Source organism: Kogia breviceps, chromosome 3 (assembly GCF_026419965.1).
Source record: "Kogia breviceps isolate mKogBre1 chromosome 3, mKogBre1 haplotype 1, whole genome shotgun sequence".
Classification (NCBI taxonomy): Eukaryota; Metazoa; Chordata; class Mammalia; order Artiodactyla; family Physeteridae; genus Kogia; species Kogia breviceps.
This window is the reverse complement of record NC_081312.1, coordinates 55,261,852-55,280,052: the sequence shown is the minus strand read 5'-3', so window position 1 is coordinate 55,280,052 and position 18,201 is coordinate 55,261,852. Positions and strand designations below refer to the sequence as shown.

At 38.1% G+C, this 18,201-nt stretch overlaps 1 protein-coding gene across 1 annotated transcript in view; it reads right to left on the bottom strand.

Annotated features, from left to right (window-relative positions):
• LOC131753537 (RING finger protein 228-like) overlaps window positions 1-18,201 on the bottom strand; it is a 58,550-nt gene that overhangs the window by 39,165 nt on the left and 1,184 nt on the right. Inside the window, exon 2 of the mRNA XM_067028511.1 lies at window positions 14,731-14,813. Within this exon, the coding sequence (XP_066884612.1) occupies window positions 14,745-14,813 (69 nt within the window). The 3' untranslated portion in view covers window positions 14,731-14,744. The remainder of the gene's footprint in view (window positions 1-14,730; window positions 14,814-18,201) is intronic.

Below are 18,201 nucleotides of genomic sequence, written 5' to 3'. Positions count from 1 at the left end.
GGTATAAAAAATATCATAAGAGAATAATACTATGAACAGTTATATGCCAACAATTCGATGACCTAGAAGAAATGGACAAATTTCTAGAAATATACAACCTGCCAAGACTGAAACAGGAAGAAATAAAGAACTTGAACAAATCAATCACTAGCAGTGAAATTGAATTTGTAATAAAAAAATCTCCCAGCAAACAAAAGTCCAGAACTGGATGGATTCACAGGGAAATTCTACCAAACATACAAAGAACAATTAATACCTATCCTCCTCAAAATATTTCCCAAAATTGAAGAGAATGGAATACTCCCAAATTCACTCTACAAGGCCAACATTACCCTGACACCAAAACCAGACAAAGACACTACAAAAAAAGGAAATTACAGGCCAATACCTTTGATGAACAGAGACGCAAAAGTCCTCAACAAAATATTAGCAAATCATATCCAACAATATATAAAAAGGATCATATACCATGATCCAGTAGAATTTATTCCAGAGACACAAGAATGGTATAATATTCACAAATCAATCAATGTGATACACCACATTAATGAAAGGAAGGATAAAAATCACATGATCATCTCAATAGATGCAGAAAAAGCATTTGACAAAGTTCAACATTCATTCATCATAAATCAGAGTTTGTATAGGGGGAACATATCTCAAGATATTAAGGCCATTTAAGCCAAACCCACAGCTAACATCATACTCAATGATGAAAAGCTAAAAGCCTTTCCTCTAAAATCAGGAACAAGACAAGGACGTCTGCTCTCACCACTTCTATTTAACAAAGCATTGGAAGTCCTAGCCACAGAAAACAGGAAAAAGAAATAAAAGGCATTCAAATTGGAAGAGAAGAACTAAAAATGTCACTGTTTGCAGATGACATGATACTTTATATAGAAAACCCTAAAGTCTCCACCAAAAAATTATTAGAACTAATAAATGAATTCTGTAAAGTTGCAGGATACAAGATTAACATACAGAAATCTGTTGTTTTTCTGTACACTGAGAATTAAATATCAAAAAGAGAAAGTAAAAAAAAAATCTCATTGAAATTGTATCAAAAAGAATAAAATATTCAATATCTAGGAATAAACTTAAGCAAGAAGGTGAAAGACCTATACCCAGAAAACTATAAAACACTGATGATGGAAATTGAAGATGATACAAAGAAATGGAAAGATAGCCCATGCTCTTGGATTGGAAGAGTAAATGTTTTTAAAATGTCCATACCACCCAAAGCAATTTACAGATTTAAGGCAATCCCTATCAAAATAACCAAGACATTTTTCAGAGAACTAGAACAAATAATCCTAAAATTCATATGGAATCACAAAAGACCCTGAATTGCCAAAGCAATCTTGAGAAAAAAGAACAAACATGGAGGTATCACCCTCCCTGACTTCACATTATACTACAAAGCTACAGTAATCAAAACAGCATGATACTGGCACAATAACAGACATATAGACCAATGGAATGGAATATACCCACTCACTTCTGATCAGTTGATCTACAACAAAGGAGGCAAAAATATACAATGGAGAATAGACAGTCTCTTTAATAAGTGGTGCTGGGAAAACTGGACAGCTACATGTAGAAGAATGAAATTAGAACATTCCATAAAACCACACACAAAAATAAAATCAAAATGGATTAAAGACCTAAATGTAAGATCTGAAACTATAAAACTCTTAGAAAAGAACATAGGAAGACCATTCTTTGACATAAATCCTAGCAATATTTTTTTTGGATCTGTCTCCTAAGGCCAAAGAAATAAAAGCAAAAATAAACAAGTGGGAGTTAATTAAACTTAAAAGCTTTTTCACAGCAAAGGAAACCCTCAACAAAAGAAAAAGACAACCTACTGAATGGGAGAAAATATTTGCAAATGATATGACTGACAAGCAGTTAATCTTCAAAATATATAAACAGCTCAAACAACTCAATATCAAAATAACAAACAACTCAATCAAAAAATGGGCAGAAGACCTGAATAGACATTTTCCCAAAGAAGACATACAGAAGTCTAACAGGCACATAAAAAATACCCAACATTGCCAATTATTAGAGAAATGCAAACTAAAACTACAATATCACCTCACACCTGTCAGAATGGCCATCATCAAAAACTCTACAAATAACAAATGTGGCAAGGATGTAAAGAAAAGGGAACCCTTGTACACTGTTGGTGGGAATGTAAATTGGTGCAGCCACCATGGAAAACAGTATGGAGGTTTCTCAACATATAAAAATAGAACTACCATATGATCCAGCAATTTGACTCCTGGGTATATATCTGGAAAAAAATAAAACACTAATTTGAGACTATACATGCATTCCCAAGTTCATAGCAGCACTATTTACAATAGCAACATATGGAAGCAATCCAAGTGTCCATCAGCAGACAAATGGATAAAGAAGATGTGGTATATTTATAAAATGGAATACTGGCCATAGAAAAGAATGAAATTCTGCCATTTGCAGCAACATGGATGTACCTAGAGAATATTATGCTTAGTAAAAATTCAGACAAAGACAAATATTGTTTGATATCGTATGTGTAATCTAAAAAATAAAACAAATGAATGAATATAACAAATCAGAAATGGACTCACATATATAGCAAACAAGCTAGTAATTACCAGTGGGGAGAGAGAAGGGGAGTGCAAGATAGAGATATGGGATTAGAAGATACAAACTACTATGTATAAAATAGATAAGCAACAAGGATATATTGTACAGCACTATTATAGTCACTATTTTGTTTTGTAATATCTTTTTTAAAAATTTTATTTATTTTTGGCTGCATTGGGTCTTCATTGCTGCACGTGGGCTTTCTCTAGTTGTGGTGAGCGGGGGCTACTCACGGGCTTCTCATTGCAGTGGCTTCTCTTGTTACAGAGCATGGGCTCTAGGCGCACAGGCTTCAGTAGTTGTGGCATGTTGGCTCAGTAGTTGTGACTCATGGGCTCCAAAGCACAGGGTCAGTAGTTTTGGCACACGGGCTTAGTTGCTCCATGGCATGTGGGATCTACCCGGACCAGGGCTCCAACCCGTGTCCCCTTCATTGGCAGGCAAATTCTTAACCACTGCACCACCAGGGAAGTCCTCCCCAGTATACTTTCTTCCACTGAAAAACTGCCCCTTCTCCTTCCTATGTGGTTCTGATGAAACTGGTCATCACAGGGTCCTGTCTGACCCCCAGCTAATCACATGACAATCCTCCTTTTCACAGTAACTGGTCAGAGTTACATGAGCCAAGCAGGGCCAGAGTCCATCCATGCAATTTAATGTAAGGATACTGGAAGAGGGAATGTCTCTTCCTTTTGAATCATGAACAATAAAAATGAAAGCTTACAGCTGTCAGAAGCCACCTTTCCCATCACATGAAAGGACCTGTTGGTAGAGAGGAAGAAAGGAGAGAAAAAGCTAATGCTATCATTTGAGTCCCTGCAGAGTGTCTTGGAGCACTCCTGCCAGCTCCACCCTGAACTTCCCAGTTACCAGAGCCAGTGAATCCCACTTTGTTCAAGCTTGTTTGGTTTTCTGACATTTGCTTATAACCAAACTGTCCTGACTAATACAGGCTTGTTTCAAGCTAACTCTTCTTACTAATTAATATGTATATTCCATCTCTGTGTCATTTTCAAACCAGGAAACACAGCTGTTACCTAAAAAGCTTTTTTAAAATACAGATTTTTAGGCCCCAACCTATTTTTAGGCCCCTAAAAATTACTATTTCAGCCTCTTTAGGGGTATAATCCTCACATCTGTATTTTTGTTTTTAACTCCACAAATAATTCTGAAGCCTAGCCAGTATGGACAACCACTAATCTATTCTATTACAAAAAAAACAAACTTCAAATTCTAAATTGGCTTTCTCCTATTTGAATTGCATGGATCTTTCAGTCTAGAATCCTATAAAGGAAACAGGTAGGTTTCCCCAAACTGACCACAATTAAACTCTGTTTCTCCCAATAGAAAAATCAGTAGAATATTTTAAAAACACTTTTATAGAATTTATTGATTTTTCTTAATTCTACTGATAGAAATCATTACTGGGAGGAGTATTATAATCACAAATGTGTGTGTGGGGGGGTATATATATACAGGTTTAATGCTCCTTTAGTTCTCTATCATGAAATCAGCATAAGGACCAGAGTGGGTAGTCATGGACATCTAATGCAAATTTCTGTATTAAATGGCACACAGCAAGGCCAAGCCATGTTCCTACATGTCTTTACATCTCCATCCTTTTAAATCTGTACCAGTACAAATTGGTAAACTAATATATTTTACCAAGTGCAAAGAAAAAGCATCTTTTTAAAACAATGACATCAAGGCTCAGTTTCAAGTTGGTGATATAGGAAACCTCTGGCCAGGAGCCCCTTGGACAATCCTGTGAGGCAGTGTAGTGGGACAGACAGGGCACTTTTTGGCCATCTGCAATGTCATAATGATTCTTTTACATCTGAATATACTCATTTAAAACTGGCACTATGACAGCATGGTTCAGCAAAGTTTAGGCCAATCATTTCCACAGGATAATTTATATGTTATGTCAAGGGACAGATGTTCTACAGTCTTTATATCCTGAGCAGTTGTGGGAATCTTTGCATTTTTGCTGTTTCATATTATCATGTCCTAAAGGAAGACCCCTCTAAGGACTTCAAATAAAAAGGAAAACTAGTGATCATGTAACATCACTGGGATCACCTTGGGTATAAAATCAGGAGACAGATCACCACAGAGGGACCAAGCAGTAATCAGGTAATTTCTAGAGCTTGACCCTGATTATACTCCTTCAGTCAATCTCTTCTAGGATTGAAGACTGACAAGAAGGTATTTCCAGTTCTGCTTACACTCTTGAAAAATTAAGTAGAGGGGGAAAAATCTTTAACTGTGTATAGTGATGGATGTTAACTGGACTATTGTGGTGATCATTTTGCAATATATATAAATACCAAGTCATTATGTGTATACCTGAAAATATGACATTATGTCAATTATATCTCAATAAAACAAATTAAGTACAGGGATCGCATCAGCAGGGTAGGGAGGAGGGTATAAAAAATCAATGGAGGACTGCCCTGGTGTCGCAGTGGTTAAGAATCCGCCTGCCAAAGCAGGGGACACGGGTTCAAGCCCTGGTCTGGGAAGATCCCACATGCCACAGAGCAACTAAGCCCGTGCACCACAACTACTGAGCCTGCGCTCTAGAGCCCGCGAGCCACAACTACTGAAGCCCGTGTATCTGGAACCCGTGCTCCTCAACAAGAGAAGCCACCGCAATGAGAAGCCCGCACACCACAACGAAGAGTAGCCCCGGCTTGCCACATCTAAAGTCCGCGCACAACAACAAAGATCCAACACAGCCATAAATAAATAAATAAATAAATAAATAAATAATCAATGGAAATAATATCTGACTATTAATGTTATCTTTTTCCAGTTTTACTAGGTATAATTGACAACGTTGCTGGAAGTTGTAAGGCAAAGTACCAGAAAGAAGGGAGCTGGCCAGAGAAAGAGATCCAGAAATCTACACTGGGTCCCCTTGAGATTTTTGCCAAGTATTAAGGTATACTCACACACACACAGAGAATCTACAAAGCTGCACAAAGAAGCACTACTGGAAAAAGTATAACAACCAGGCTGCTATGAACTGAACAACTACTAGAGTTCACGTAAGTCTGGGAGCCATTCAAGTCTGATCTCCAGAGTGGAGAGACCTTACTAAAAGTCCTGCAGCATTCATTACAGACCTCATAAAAACACACTTTTAGAGTAAGGCTAATCTAGTCCTAAAAGGCCACTTTATACCACCTTAATAATACTTAAAAACAATCTTCATACTTGTTTTTACTGAAATTTAAGTACTACCATTTACAATTGCTTCAAAGAAAACCAATTACTTAAGTGTAAATCTAACAAAATGTGTACTGAATCAGTATCCTGAAAATTACAAAATGCTGATAAAAGAAGCTAAAGGAGACCTAAATAAATAGGAACCATACTGTGTTCATGGACTGGAAGATTATATATAGTAAAGATGTCAATTCTCCCCAACTGATTGATAGGTTTAATGCAATTCCTATCAAAATCCATGAAGTTTTTTGGTAGACATAGACGAGCTTAATCTAAAATTTATACAGAAAAGCACAGTACTTAAAATAGCAAAAACATTTTTTTGGAAAAAGAAGAATTAAGTGGGAGGAATCACTCTATCCAGTTTTAAGGCTTACTGTGTTGACTCCCCAAGACCACCTCCAGGTTCAATGATTTGCCAGGAGGACTCACAGGATTCAGCATAATCATACTCATGGCTATGATTTATTACAGCATAAAGATATAAAGCAAAATTAGCAAAGGAAAAAGGTGTATGGGGCAAAGTTTGGAGGAAACCAGGCACAAGTTTCCAAGAGTCCTCTCCCACTAGAGTCACAGGACTTGCTTAATTTTTCCAGTAACAAGTTATGATAACACATGTGAAATACTGTCTACCAGAGAATCTCATTAGAGACTCAGTACCAAGGTTTTTAATGGGGACTAGTCACATAGCACACTCTGCCTAGCACAATCCAAAATTCCAGAGTCGCAGAAGGAAAGCAGGTATTCAGCATAAACCATCATTGTTTACACAGTTTAGGCACAATGAGCTACTCTTATCAGTTAGGGTGGTCATTAGCAGTTAGGAAAGTCCTCCTGAAATCCTAATTTCCAGATGCTAGCCAAGGGCCAACCTTGGAAGCAGATCTTTCTAAGGACAGCAGTGACGGGTCTATTAACTTTTTTTGCATGCCATACAGCTGTATCACTACATAGCTCAACTAATCAAGACAGTGTGGTACTGGCAGAGGGATAGACATATAAATCAACAGAAGAATAGAGAACCCAGAAATGGACCCACACAGTTATCCCCAACTGATTTCTGACAAAGTTGCAAAAGCATTTCAGTGGAGAAAGAATAGCCTTTTTTCAATAAATGGTGCCAGAACAATTGGACATATAGACACAAAAAGATGAACCTTGACTTAAAACTCACATGTAATACAAAAATTAATTTAAAATGGATTTTGGACTTAAATATAAAACACAGAATTATTTAAAAGTTTGGAAAACAACATAGGAAAAATCTTTGGGAGGTAAGGCTAGGCAAAGAGTTCTTAGGCTTGATAACAAAAGCATAATTTGTGACATAAAAAGTTGATAAATTGGGCCACATCAAAATTTAAAACTTTTGCCCTGTGAAAAAACTTGTTAAAAGGATGAAATGACAAGATAAAGACTGGCAGAAAATATTTTTAAACCACAAATCCTACAAAGGTTTGAATCTAGAATATACAAAGAGCTCTCAAAAACAGTAAAAAAAAAAAAAAAAAAAAGACAACAAACAATCCAATTAGAAAATGGGGAACAGACATGAACAGACATTTTACTGAAGAGGATATACAGATGGCAAATAAGCACATGAAAAGATATTCAATATTACTGGCCATTAGGGAAACACAAATGAAAACCACATTGAGATAGTACTATACATCTATGAGAATGGCTAAAATAAAATGTATAGTTATAACACCAAATGCTGATGAGAATTTGGAGAAACTGGATCACTCATACATTGCTTGTGAGATTGTAAAATGGTACAACCACTTTAGAAAAAAAAGTATGACAGTTTCTTACAAAACTATATATGAAGTTACCAATGAAATGACCCAGCAGTTGCACTCTTAGGTATTTAGCTCAGAGAAATGAAAATTATGTACACACAAAAACCCATACACAAATGTTCATAGTAGCTTTACTCATAATTACCAAAACATGTAAAAAAACTCAAATGTCCTTCAACACATGTATGGTTAACCTGTAGTATAACCATAACATGAAATACTATTTAGTAATAAAAAGGAATGAACTATTGATACACACAACAACTTGGATAAATCTCAAGAGAAATATGCTGAGTGAAAAACCCACTGTAATGGTTAAAGAATATCACAAGAGATTCTTGTGATGGAACTGTTGTGTATCTTGATTGTGTTGGGAGTCACACAAATCTACACATGTGATAAAACTGCATGGAACTAAATGTACACACACACACACATATAAGTGCATGTAAAACTGATGAAATCTTAATAAGGTCACTGGGTTGTTATCGATATAAATTTACAGGTTGTAATATTGTACTATAGTTGTGCAAGATGTTACCATTAGGGTAAACTAGCCGAAGGTTCATGAGAGCTCTCTGTGCTATTTCTTACAAGTGCATATAAATGTAGAATTATCTCAAAATTGAACTTAAAAAAAAAAAAAAGCTTCCAAAGAATCAAACTGATGTGTAAGTTAACTGTTTGCCAGAAGAAAACACTCCATTAAGAACAACAAAATCTAGACTAACAAGATAGCATTCATTTTGAAGAGCATACTTTAAAAATTACTAGGCATGTAGAGAAGCAGGAAAATATAATCTATAACTAAGAAAAAAAATCCCTCAATAGAAACCAACCTAGAAGTGACTGAAATGATGAATTTACAGACAAGAATTTTATAATAGCTGTTAAAAATATAGTCAGTGATTTAAAGGAAAACATTAATATAATCAAGGAAAAATAGGACATCTCAAAAATTTTTTAAATTGTTAAGTACAAAAAGAAAGAAAAAAGATTCCACAACTGGAAAGATATAATAACTGAAATGAAAATCTTACTAAATGGATTTCACACCTGCTTAGACTCTGCTGAAGACAAGTAAACTTGTCGAGAGGGGACTGAAAAGTTCCTAAGCAAACACAGAGAAGAAAAACATCTGGAAAAGAAAAATGAACAGAGCCTTTGTGGATTATGAGATAATATTAAGTGGCTACCATATGTGTAACTGGGGAAGAGAAAGACATTGGCACAGAAAAATACATTTTTTCAAGATAACGGGAATTTTCTTCTTCAAAATTTCATGAAAAACATAAAACCAGAGAACCAAGAAGCTCAATGAAGCAAAGCAGGATAAGGGGGGAAAGAGCACATCGTAATCAAATTTCTGAAAGCCAAAGATAAAGAGAAAATCTTCAGCACATTCAGAAAAAAAAAAAAAAAAAAGACATTTTACTCAGGGTCAGTAAGAATTACCACTGGCTTCTCAAGAGAAAGAATGCAAGTCAGAAAACAATAAAATGAATATTATCTTGGTGCTGAAAGAAAATGTCTATCTAAATTATACATCTAGAATTTCAATAATAACGAATAATGATTAAAAATTAAGGCAGGGCTTCCCTGGTGGCGCAGTGGTTGAGAGTCCGCCTGCCAATGCAGGGGACACAGGTTCGTGCCCCGGTGCGGGAAGATCCCACATGCCGCGGAGCGGCTGGGCCCGTGAGCCATGGCCGCTGAGCCTGTGCGCCCGGAGCCTGTGCTCCGCAACGGGCGAGGCCACAGCAGCAAGAGGCCCGCGTACCGCAAAAAAAAAAAAAAAAAAAAAATTACGGCAAAAATAAAGATACTTTCAGAAACACAAAAGCAGAGAGCATTCATCATCAACATATGTTCTAGTTGTGTATTACTTGGTAATAAACTACTCTGAAACTCTGTGGCTTGAAACATCACACATTTAATTGTATTTTACAATATTATGAGTCATGTATGCAAGATGTGGTTAGGTGAGGAGTTTTTCTCCATTGACATCAATTGAGTTTACTTGGAGGTGTTCACTCATCTGATTTCATATACATGATTTCTCTTACATATCTAGCACAGTGGCAGAGATGGCTAGAAGGCCAGGCTAGGAAGGGACTATGGACCGAATGTTAGCGCAAGTTCCTGTGCCAGATGCACAGTGAGGCCAAACAAACCAAAACATCAGAGTTTGGAGCAGAAAAAGGGCTATTGCAGGGCCATACAAGGAACAGGTGACTCGTGGCCCCCCAAAAACCTAACTCCCTGAAGGGTTTCAGCAAAGCATTTTTAAAGGCCAGGTAAAGGAAGGGGATCACAGGGTATGTGATCAGCTCGTGCACAATTCTGACTGGCTGATGGTGAGGTAAAAGGGCAATGTCACATTATCTATCCTTAGGAGCCAGCAAGTCTGGAGGTTAAGTGCTCATGGTCATCAAGTAACATCTTCCATTTGGTGGGGGATTTTCACATCTGTAAAACAACTCAGGAAATGTGCATCAGACATTATTATCTAGGTATTTCAGAGAGGAACTAAAGCAGAGGATTTGGGGGAAGGGCCTGCCCCAGGAAGGCCCTGTAGGGTCCTGCTCAGTTACACAAGAAGCCTACGCCTATGTGCAGCCTCACCAACATGGGACCTCAGTGTGGTCAGACTTCTTACCTAGTGGCTTCAAGAGCAAGAGTTTTAGCAAACAAGATAGAATCTACATCGTCTTTTATGACCTAGACCCAGAATTCACAAAGCATTACTTCTGCTGTATCCTATTAGTTGAAGCAATCACAATCTCATGCATTTTAAAGAGAAAGAACAAGACCTCTAGATGGGAGGAATGCCAAAGAATTTGTGGAAATGATTTTTAAATTGCCACTGTCTTCTCTCTGGCCAAAAATTATTTACATTCCTTCCTCATGCAATATATATTCACCTCTTCCCAAGACTACAAAAGTCTCATCCCATTATGGCATCAAGCTGAGGTTCAAAGTCCAGGATCTAGGACTTCCCTAGTGGTCCAGGGGTTAAGACTCTGTGCTTCCACTGCAGGGGGCACAGGTTCAATTCCTGGTCGGGGAACTAAGATCTCCAGGATCTTATCATCTTAATAAGCCCAGGTATGGATGAAGCTCCATAAAGTTTCTTAGGTTCAGATCTTGATCTGAAAACCTGCAAACTAAAGAAGCAAGTTATCTGCCCCACACATATCGAAAATATAGTGGTAGGATAGGCATAGAATAATTGCAATAAATAAATATCCATTTAAAGGAAGAAAACAGGAAGTCACCAATCCATTGAAATTCTAAAATCCAGCTGAGTATATGTTACCTGTTTGTGGTTGGGGCCCAGCCCTGCTCCCTGGAAATGACTTTCCATGATTTTTGGCTCTTCCCTTCGGGATCTTGGTTTTGCCCTCTAAGTCATCCTTCCGTCTCCATAGAGCTATCCCATTTCTGCAGCTTAGTAGCCTACTCAGCCTGCTTCCTGCCCACAGAAGTTTGAGGGTCCAAAAGATTTTTTTTCATTTTGTACAGTCTGGTTTTCTCGGTAAAAGCTAAAATAACTACTATAAAAAGTTTGTGGGTTTTTTGTGAGTCAATTTATAATTTATTCTATTAGATAAAAGCCATATACACAAAAACCTTCTAGATAAGTTCTTTTCTACCTTGGGCTCCCTGTTGGGCTGCTGTGGGACAGTGTCCTTAATATTCTTAGGAGACTTGTTTAAGATTCTTAGAAACCTTACTGTCTAACAATTGTTTATTTAAACAATTGTTTGTTGTTTACAACCACTTAAGAACTTTACAAGGCCTTTTATCTGTTTCTGAACTCTTAACAAAAGATTTTACAATCACACCCTTGGCTTCATCTCTACCTTAAGTCCATGCTTTTCTAACAGGGCCTTGGATTTGATCTTTGTCCTGTGGCTCTATCTTACTTTGAGTATCTTCTACTGGGAGAAACTAAGGATAAGACATCATTTAATTTTCAGATCTGGTTCTACACAGTTCCTCTAAATTCTGTTCGAAAATTGAATAATTCCTTCTTTAGTACAGCTTTGTCTACCCATACATTATGATGCATAGTTTAAACACAGATAAACAAAAAACAGTTGACACCTTTGACATTCTGCGTGGATACCTCCTAAGCCAGATCCATCAGTTCATTAAATATATTTTCTAATTCTCCACATTATCACATTTGCTAAACCATCTGCCATGACATAGCAAGAGCCTCCTTTCCTCGAGCTTTCAATGACATTTTTCTTATTTTCCTTTAAGTCCTTATTGACACCCTCCTCAATGCCTATCAGGATTCCACTAACAGTCTTCTTGAAGCCCTTTCAACTTCTGCCTGACATACTGTCCCAAAGTCAATGCCACATGTTTCAGGTTTTTGTTACAACAGCACCCCCAATCTTGTTCCACTTATGTAATGCTGTATAACTATTCCAAAAATACATGAAAAAACAATGATTTTATTACATCTCACAATCAAGAAAATCAGGAATTTACGCACGTTTTAGCTAGGTACTCATTCTATTCTTTGTGCCATCAACGTGTTATTGAATGCAAGTCTGCGTGCCCAGTGACGCACAGTGAGGCTGAACAATACCAAAACGTCAGAGTTTGGAGCAGAGAAAGGTTTATTGCAGGGTCATGCAATAAGACAGCTGGCTCATGTCTTAAAAACCCCAAATTCCCCAAAAGCTTTCAGCAAAGCTCTTTTATAGGAAAGGGAAGGGAGGGGTGTGGTTAGTTGTTGCAAACTTCTTGGTGTCAGATCCTTTGTTTTTGAGGTCAGGTTATGGTCAGGCCACAATGTTCCTGTAAACCTCTACCAAAAGAAATGTTATTCTCTGTTCTGACAAGAAAGGGCAAGATCCCAAGGGTCAACTTTCTCCCTCCAAGGTCCAGGCCCTGGCTAAGAGAGGGACCCTGTGCAGGCTGGTTACCTTGCCCAGGAGCATTCGTCCAGCACCCAGTCAGGGTCCTCCTGCCAGTGCCCAAGCCAGGCTGAAGAGGCAGATCTCTGCTAGTGGTGCCCTCAGGGCCAGGTCCCCAGACCCTACCCAGCTGTCATCACTGAGGGAGCCAGGTGCCCAGGACTCAGCCGGCCCTCAGACTTTTCATTTAAACTGGAGAGAAGTATTTATTTAGGATCAATAGGAATACAAATACCAATCAGGTAAATTCCCAGCTCACAACAATTGCCCCTCTTGGAGAATAGCCCCAACCACAGAAGTGGACCTGAAGTAATGATGTGCAATGTCCTTGCAACTTAACCCTGACATTTGGCCACCTTCTAGGGGTAGATGACTGATCTAAGCTGGACCAATTTTTGAAATTTGCATGGAGAGACTGAAGCTGGGTAAAGCTGTTACCTTAAATAGCAGGGTCCCTATACACCAATGGAGACCACTGTCACCCTTAGGTAACAGAAGCGTGGATAGGGGAGAGGTTCACTGCTGCTTCAAGGTCTGGGCCCGGCCAGTGGGTGAACATGGTGAGGGCTCTGGAGCTCTGCGGGACACAGCCTTCAGCCTGTCCCTGGGTCCCCAGCTCACCCGCCGACCTGGAGGGCCCCGGGGAGAAGGCCACCATCTCCTTCTCACTGCACTCTCTGCTGCGCAGACCACTGAGAGCTGATTGTTGGCGGAGCAGGACCTCTAACTGCCGCTCTCAGGGTCTTGTGCTTATGGTCAAGCGCTAATGGTTTCGTGCCTGCCCCACCCCTATTACCAAAGGAAGTTACTCAGTGGTATTCACCTGGCCAATGGGAGGCTTGGAGGGCTCAAGACAGCTTCACACACATATCTGGCACCATGGCAGGGATAACTAGATTGCTAGGTTTAGCTGGCTCTGTTGACCAGAACGTGGTCTCTCCAGCATGGTGGGCTTCTCATATGGTGGTTCAAGTCTCTAAGAGCAAGTATCCAAGTAAATAAGACAGAAACCTCATGGTCTTTTATGACCTAGCCTCCAAAGTCATAGAGTTTCATTTCTGCTGTGCTGTATAGGTCAAATAAACCCCTAGTCTACCCAGATTCAAGAGGAGGAGACAGAGACCCAATGTCTCAGTGGAAAAAGTGTCCAAGAATGTACAGCCATTTTTAAAAACCAACATAACAAATCAGTACTACAGAAAACGTTAAAGGAAGTTCTTCAGGCTGAAGTGAAATGATACCAGGTGGAAAGTTAGATCTATACAAAAGAATGAAAGGACCAGAAATGGTAAATATGTAGGTAAATTAAAAGGACATTTTTAAATTGGACAAAAAATTATGTGCTATTTACAAAATAGAATCCTTAACAGTAATAAGAATAATCTACATGGAACAACATAAATGAATCTCACATTGTCGAGAGAAAAAAGCTAAACATGAAAAGTACATATTGTATTATTCCATTCATATAATGTACAAAAACAGGCAACAACCAATCTATGCTCTTAAAAATCAAAAGAGTGGTAACTCGTGGGACAGCAGGTAATGACAGGAATGCGAGTTTGGGTCACTGGTAATGTTCTGTTTCTTGATCAGGGAGCTGTTTAGATATGTATGGTGGTTTAAAAATATCTCCACAGATCCTTTGACACTCCTCCCATCAGAAAATGAAGACCAATTCCCTCTCATTTAGTACAGCTGGTCTTAGTGACTCACCTCTAGCAAACAGAATGCATTGGAACTGACAACGTATGACTTCCAATGCTAGGTTAGAAAAGGCACTAGAATTTCCACCTGGCTCTCTTTCTTAGGACATTCACCCTTGGTACCCAGTCACCATGCTTTGTGAAAGTCAAGGAGTCACATGTAAAGGCCTTGTGGAGGTATTCTAATCACAGACATAGCTGAGTTTCCAGTCAACAGGTAGCATCAACAGCCAAACATGTAAGTAAAGGAAACTTCTGATGATGCCAGCCCCCAGCCTTCAAATTATCCCAGCCAAGCCTTGACCAAATTGCAAATTCATAAGCAAAATAAATGTTATTTTAAGCCACTAAATTTATGGGTGATTAGTTCTGCAAGTATATGTAACTAGAACATAAAACCAGTGTGCTTACTATGTGAAAATTCATTACGCTGCATAATTATGATGTAGTCGGTCCTCCATATGCATGGGTTCCACATTTGCAGATTCAGTCAACTGCAGATGAGAAATATTTTTTTTAAGTTCCAGAAAGTTCCAAGAAGAAAACATGAATTTGTTGCACATTGGCAACTATTTACATAGCATTTAAATTGTATTAGGTATTATACGTAACCTAGATATGATTTAAAGTATGTAGGAGGATGTGCATAGGTTATATGCAAAGACTACTCCATTTTATTTAAGAAACTTGAGCATGCAAGCATCTTGGTGTCCCCAGGGATGGAGGAGGGCCTGGAACCAATCCCCCATGGATACCAAGGAACAACTGTATATACTTTTCTGTACATATATTATACTTAGGTTTGAAATAAAAATCATATCATGGAAACAAGCTCAAGTTTCTCATCAAATTTTTAGAGTTTATTGAGATGTTTTATATAAATTCAATATTTCATATCTCCCTAACACTTTGCCTTTTACTTACAATTACATAATATAAAGAAAAATAATGGATTTTTTTCACTGCATCCCATATAGACACCTCCTAATCTCCATCAGTTTATCCTTGCACACTGCCCAATTCTGATCATTTATCATGTGTGGATGTAAAAAAAGTTGGGAAGCACTGCTACAGGAAACATCTGCCCAGGACCTCTTCTTCTATAATATAGAGTCTCATTGTTCTTTGGGGAACTACCTCCCTTTGGGTAAATGAAGGTAGCTGAGATCTGATAATTGCTCAGCTTTAAAAAAAATCCTATTATACCTCACATTCTTCCAATAAATTTCTCATTTTATTTAAGTGAGCAATATTTAGTCTCTATTCTCTGGACAGTACCTACTGATACATAACTCCAGTGCTAGCACACTGTGATCTATACATAGTTGATGATGAACAAATAAAACACAAAATGTTTATAAAATGATACTGGACAACTGATTTCTGTCAAAGCACAAAGGCAACACAGTAGAAAAAGAACAGCCTTTTCAACAAATATTGCTGGAACAATTGGTTATCCATGTGTAACAAATATGAACCAAAATGCCTCATACCATAAATAAAAGTTAACTCAAAATGCATCATAGACCTAAAGATATAGCCTAAACTGTAAAACTTCTAGAATAAAACATAGGAAATGGCCTTTTTGAGTTAGGTTAGGCAAAGATTTCTTAGAAATGACACTAAAAGCATAATTCATAAAAGAATAAATTGGACTTTACTAAAATTTAAAATTTCTGCTCTTAAAAACACTATTAAGAGAATGAAAAGACAAGCCACATACTGGGAGAAGATCTTTGCAAAGCAGGTATCTGACAAAGAACTTGTATCCAGAATATATAAAGAACTCTGAAAATTTAAGAAAACAAACAACCCAAATTTTAAAAAAATGTAACAAAGATCTGAGCAGACACTTCAACAAAAAAGATATGCAGATGGCAAATAAGCACATAAAAAGATGCTCAACATCATTAATCATTAGGAAAATATAAATTGAAACCACAACAAGATAACACTATACACCTATTAGAATGGCTCAAATTACAAACAACTGACTACACCAAGTGTCCATGAGGACATTTTATAAACATTTTATTTTATGGAGGAAATGGAACTCAAATACACTCCTGATGGGAATGTATTATAAAATGGTACAACCACTCTGGGAAAAAATTTAGCAGTTTCTTAAAAAGTTAAACATACATCTACCTATGATTCAACCATTCCACTTCTCGATTTTTATCCACATACATCCATATAAAGACTTGTACACAAATGTTCATAGCAACATTAATGGCATTAATGGTAATAGCCCCAAACTAGACACAACCCAAATGTCCATCAACAGATGACAAACTGCAGTGCATCCATATAATGGAATATACTCATCTATAAAAAGGAATGATCTAGGGCTTCCCTGGTGGCGCAGTGGTTGAGAATCCGCCTGCCGATGCAGGAGACACGGGTTCGTGCCCTGGTCCGGGAAGATCCCACATGCCGCGGAGCAACTAAGCCCGTGAGCCATGGCCTCTAGGCCTGTGCGTCCGGAGCCTGTGCCCCGCAACGGTAGAGGCCACAACAGTGAGAGGCCCGCATACCGCAAAAAAAAAAAAAAAGGAATGATCTACTGGTGCACAAAACAACATGGATGAACGTCAAGATAATGACACTAAGTAAAAGAAACCAGACCAGAAAAAATGTAATACATACTGTCTGATTCTATTTATGTAAAACTTTAGAAAAGACAAATGAATCTATAATGACAAAAAGTAAAATAGTGGCTGCTTAGGTGTGGGAGGCATGGAGGGATAAGAGAAAGAAATTACAAAGGTGCGTGAGAAAACTTGAGGATAATAGATTTATTCACTTGAATACAGTGATGTTTTCAAGGGGGTATACATATATAAAAACTTATCAATTTATACACTTTAAATATGCTCCATATATTATGTCAATTATAATCTCAATTAAGCTGTCTAAAAAAACCTTCAGCTCAGCCGTCAGATTTAGAAAGGAGCAGAAAGGATGCAGAATGGAAATCTTGGTTAAAGGTCTCAGTGAATTTTGTGAATCCAAGTATGCCAGGAATTCATGCTTCCTCTGCCTAGCCGAGCTTCAGCACAGTTTAAGGAGCCATCTCCCTGATATTCTCCAGAAATGGTGACAACCGCCATTATTGGGTCTGTTTTCTGTTAGAAAATGACCCAATCAGTATAAAATGAATTGTGTCTTGTGAGAGATTGTCAATTAAACATATAATCCACACATATGAACATCTGTAAAGGGCTTTCTCCTTGCAAGATAATTTTAATATTGAGAGTGAACGTTTTGTACGTGAATTCCAATACAGACACACTCGTTATTTAATGCATCAGCACCTCAGTTTTCTCACCTGTGAAATGCCATAAGAAATAAGAAAAACCAGGAAGCTAAAAAGAGCAGATTTTGCCAGATATATTAATTCTTCCTTTTTTCGGCAGAGCCTCTTTCTTCCCCCTCTGCTCTGAGAGGTGTACATTTCTTCCCAACTCCACCAGCAGTAATATATTGAGTGAGTCAAGCTTCTCTCCCAGAAGTTTCATCCCTCTATCACTAGACTCCTCAAGAGAGGTCCAAGAAGAAGGTCCCTGCCATTGCCCTGGCTGTCCATTAAATTAGTCAAGAAGGTGTCCAAGACTCTGCTGTGACTGGGTACCACACTGATGTCTTGGGCTGGCCTTGAACTCTACGCATTGTGTATTCTGGAGGTTGAGCTTCACTTTCCAGACAATCATTTTCTGTTGCACAGCAGGATGGGGAGTATCTCAACAGCATCCCCATTTCTAATTGCAAGTGGAGATAGTTTTCCAGGATGGCCTGTGTTCTCCGGAAGCAGAGCCATGTGAGCTTTGACTCTTTAAGGAAGGACACAAGAACTAGGACCCACAGAACAGGAAAAGTGGT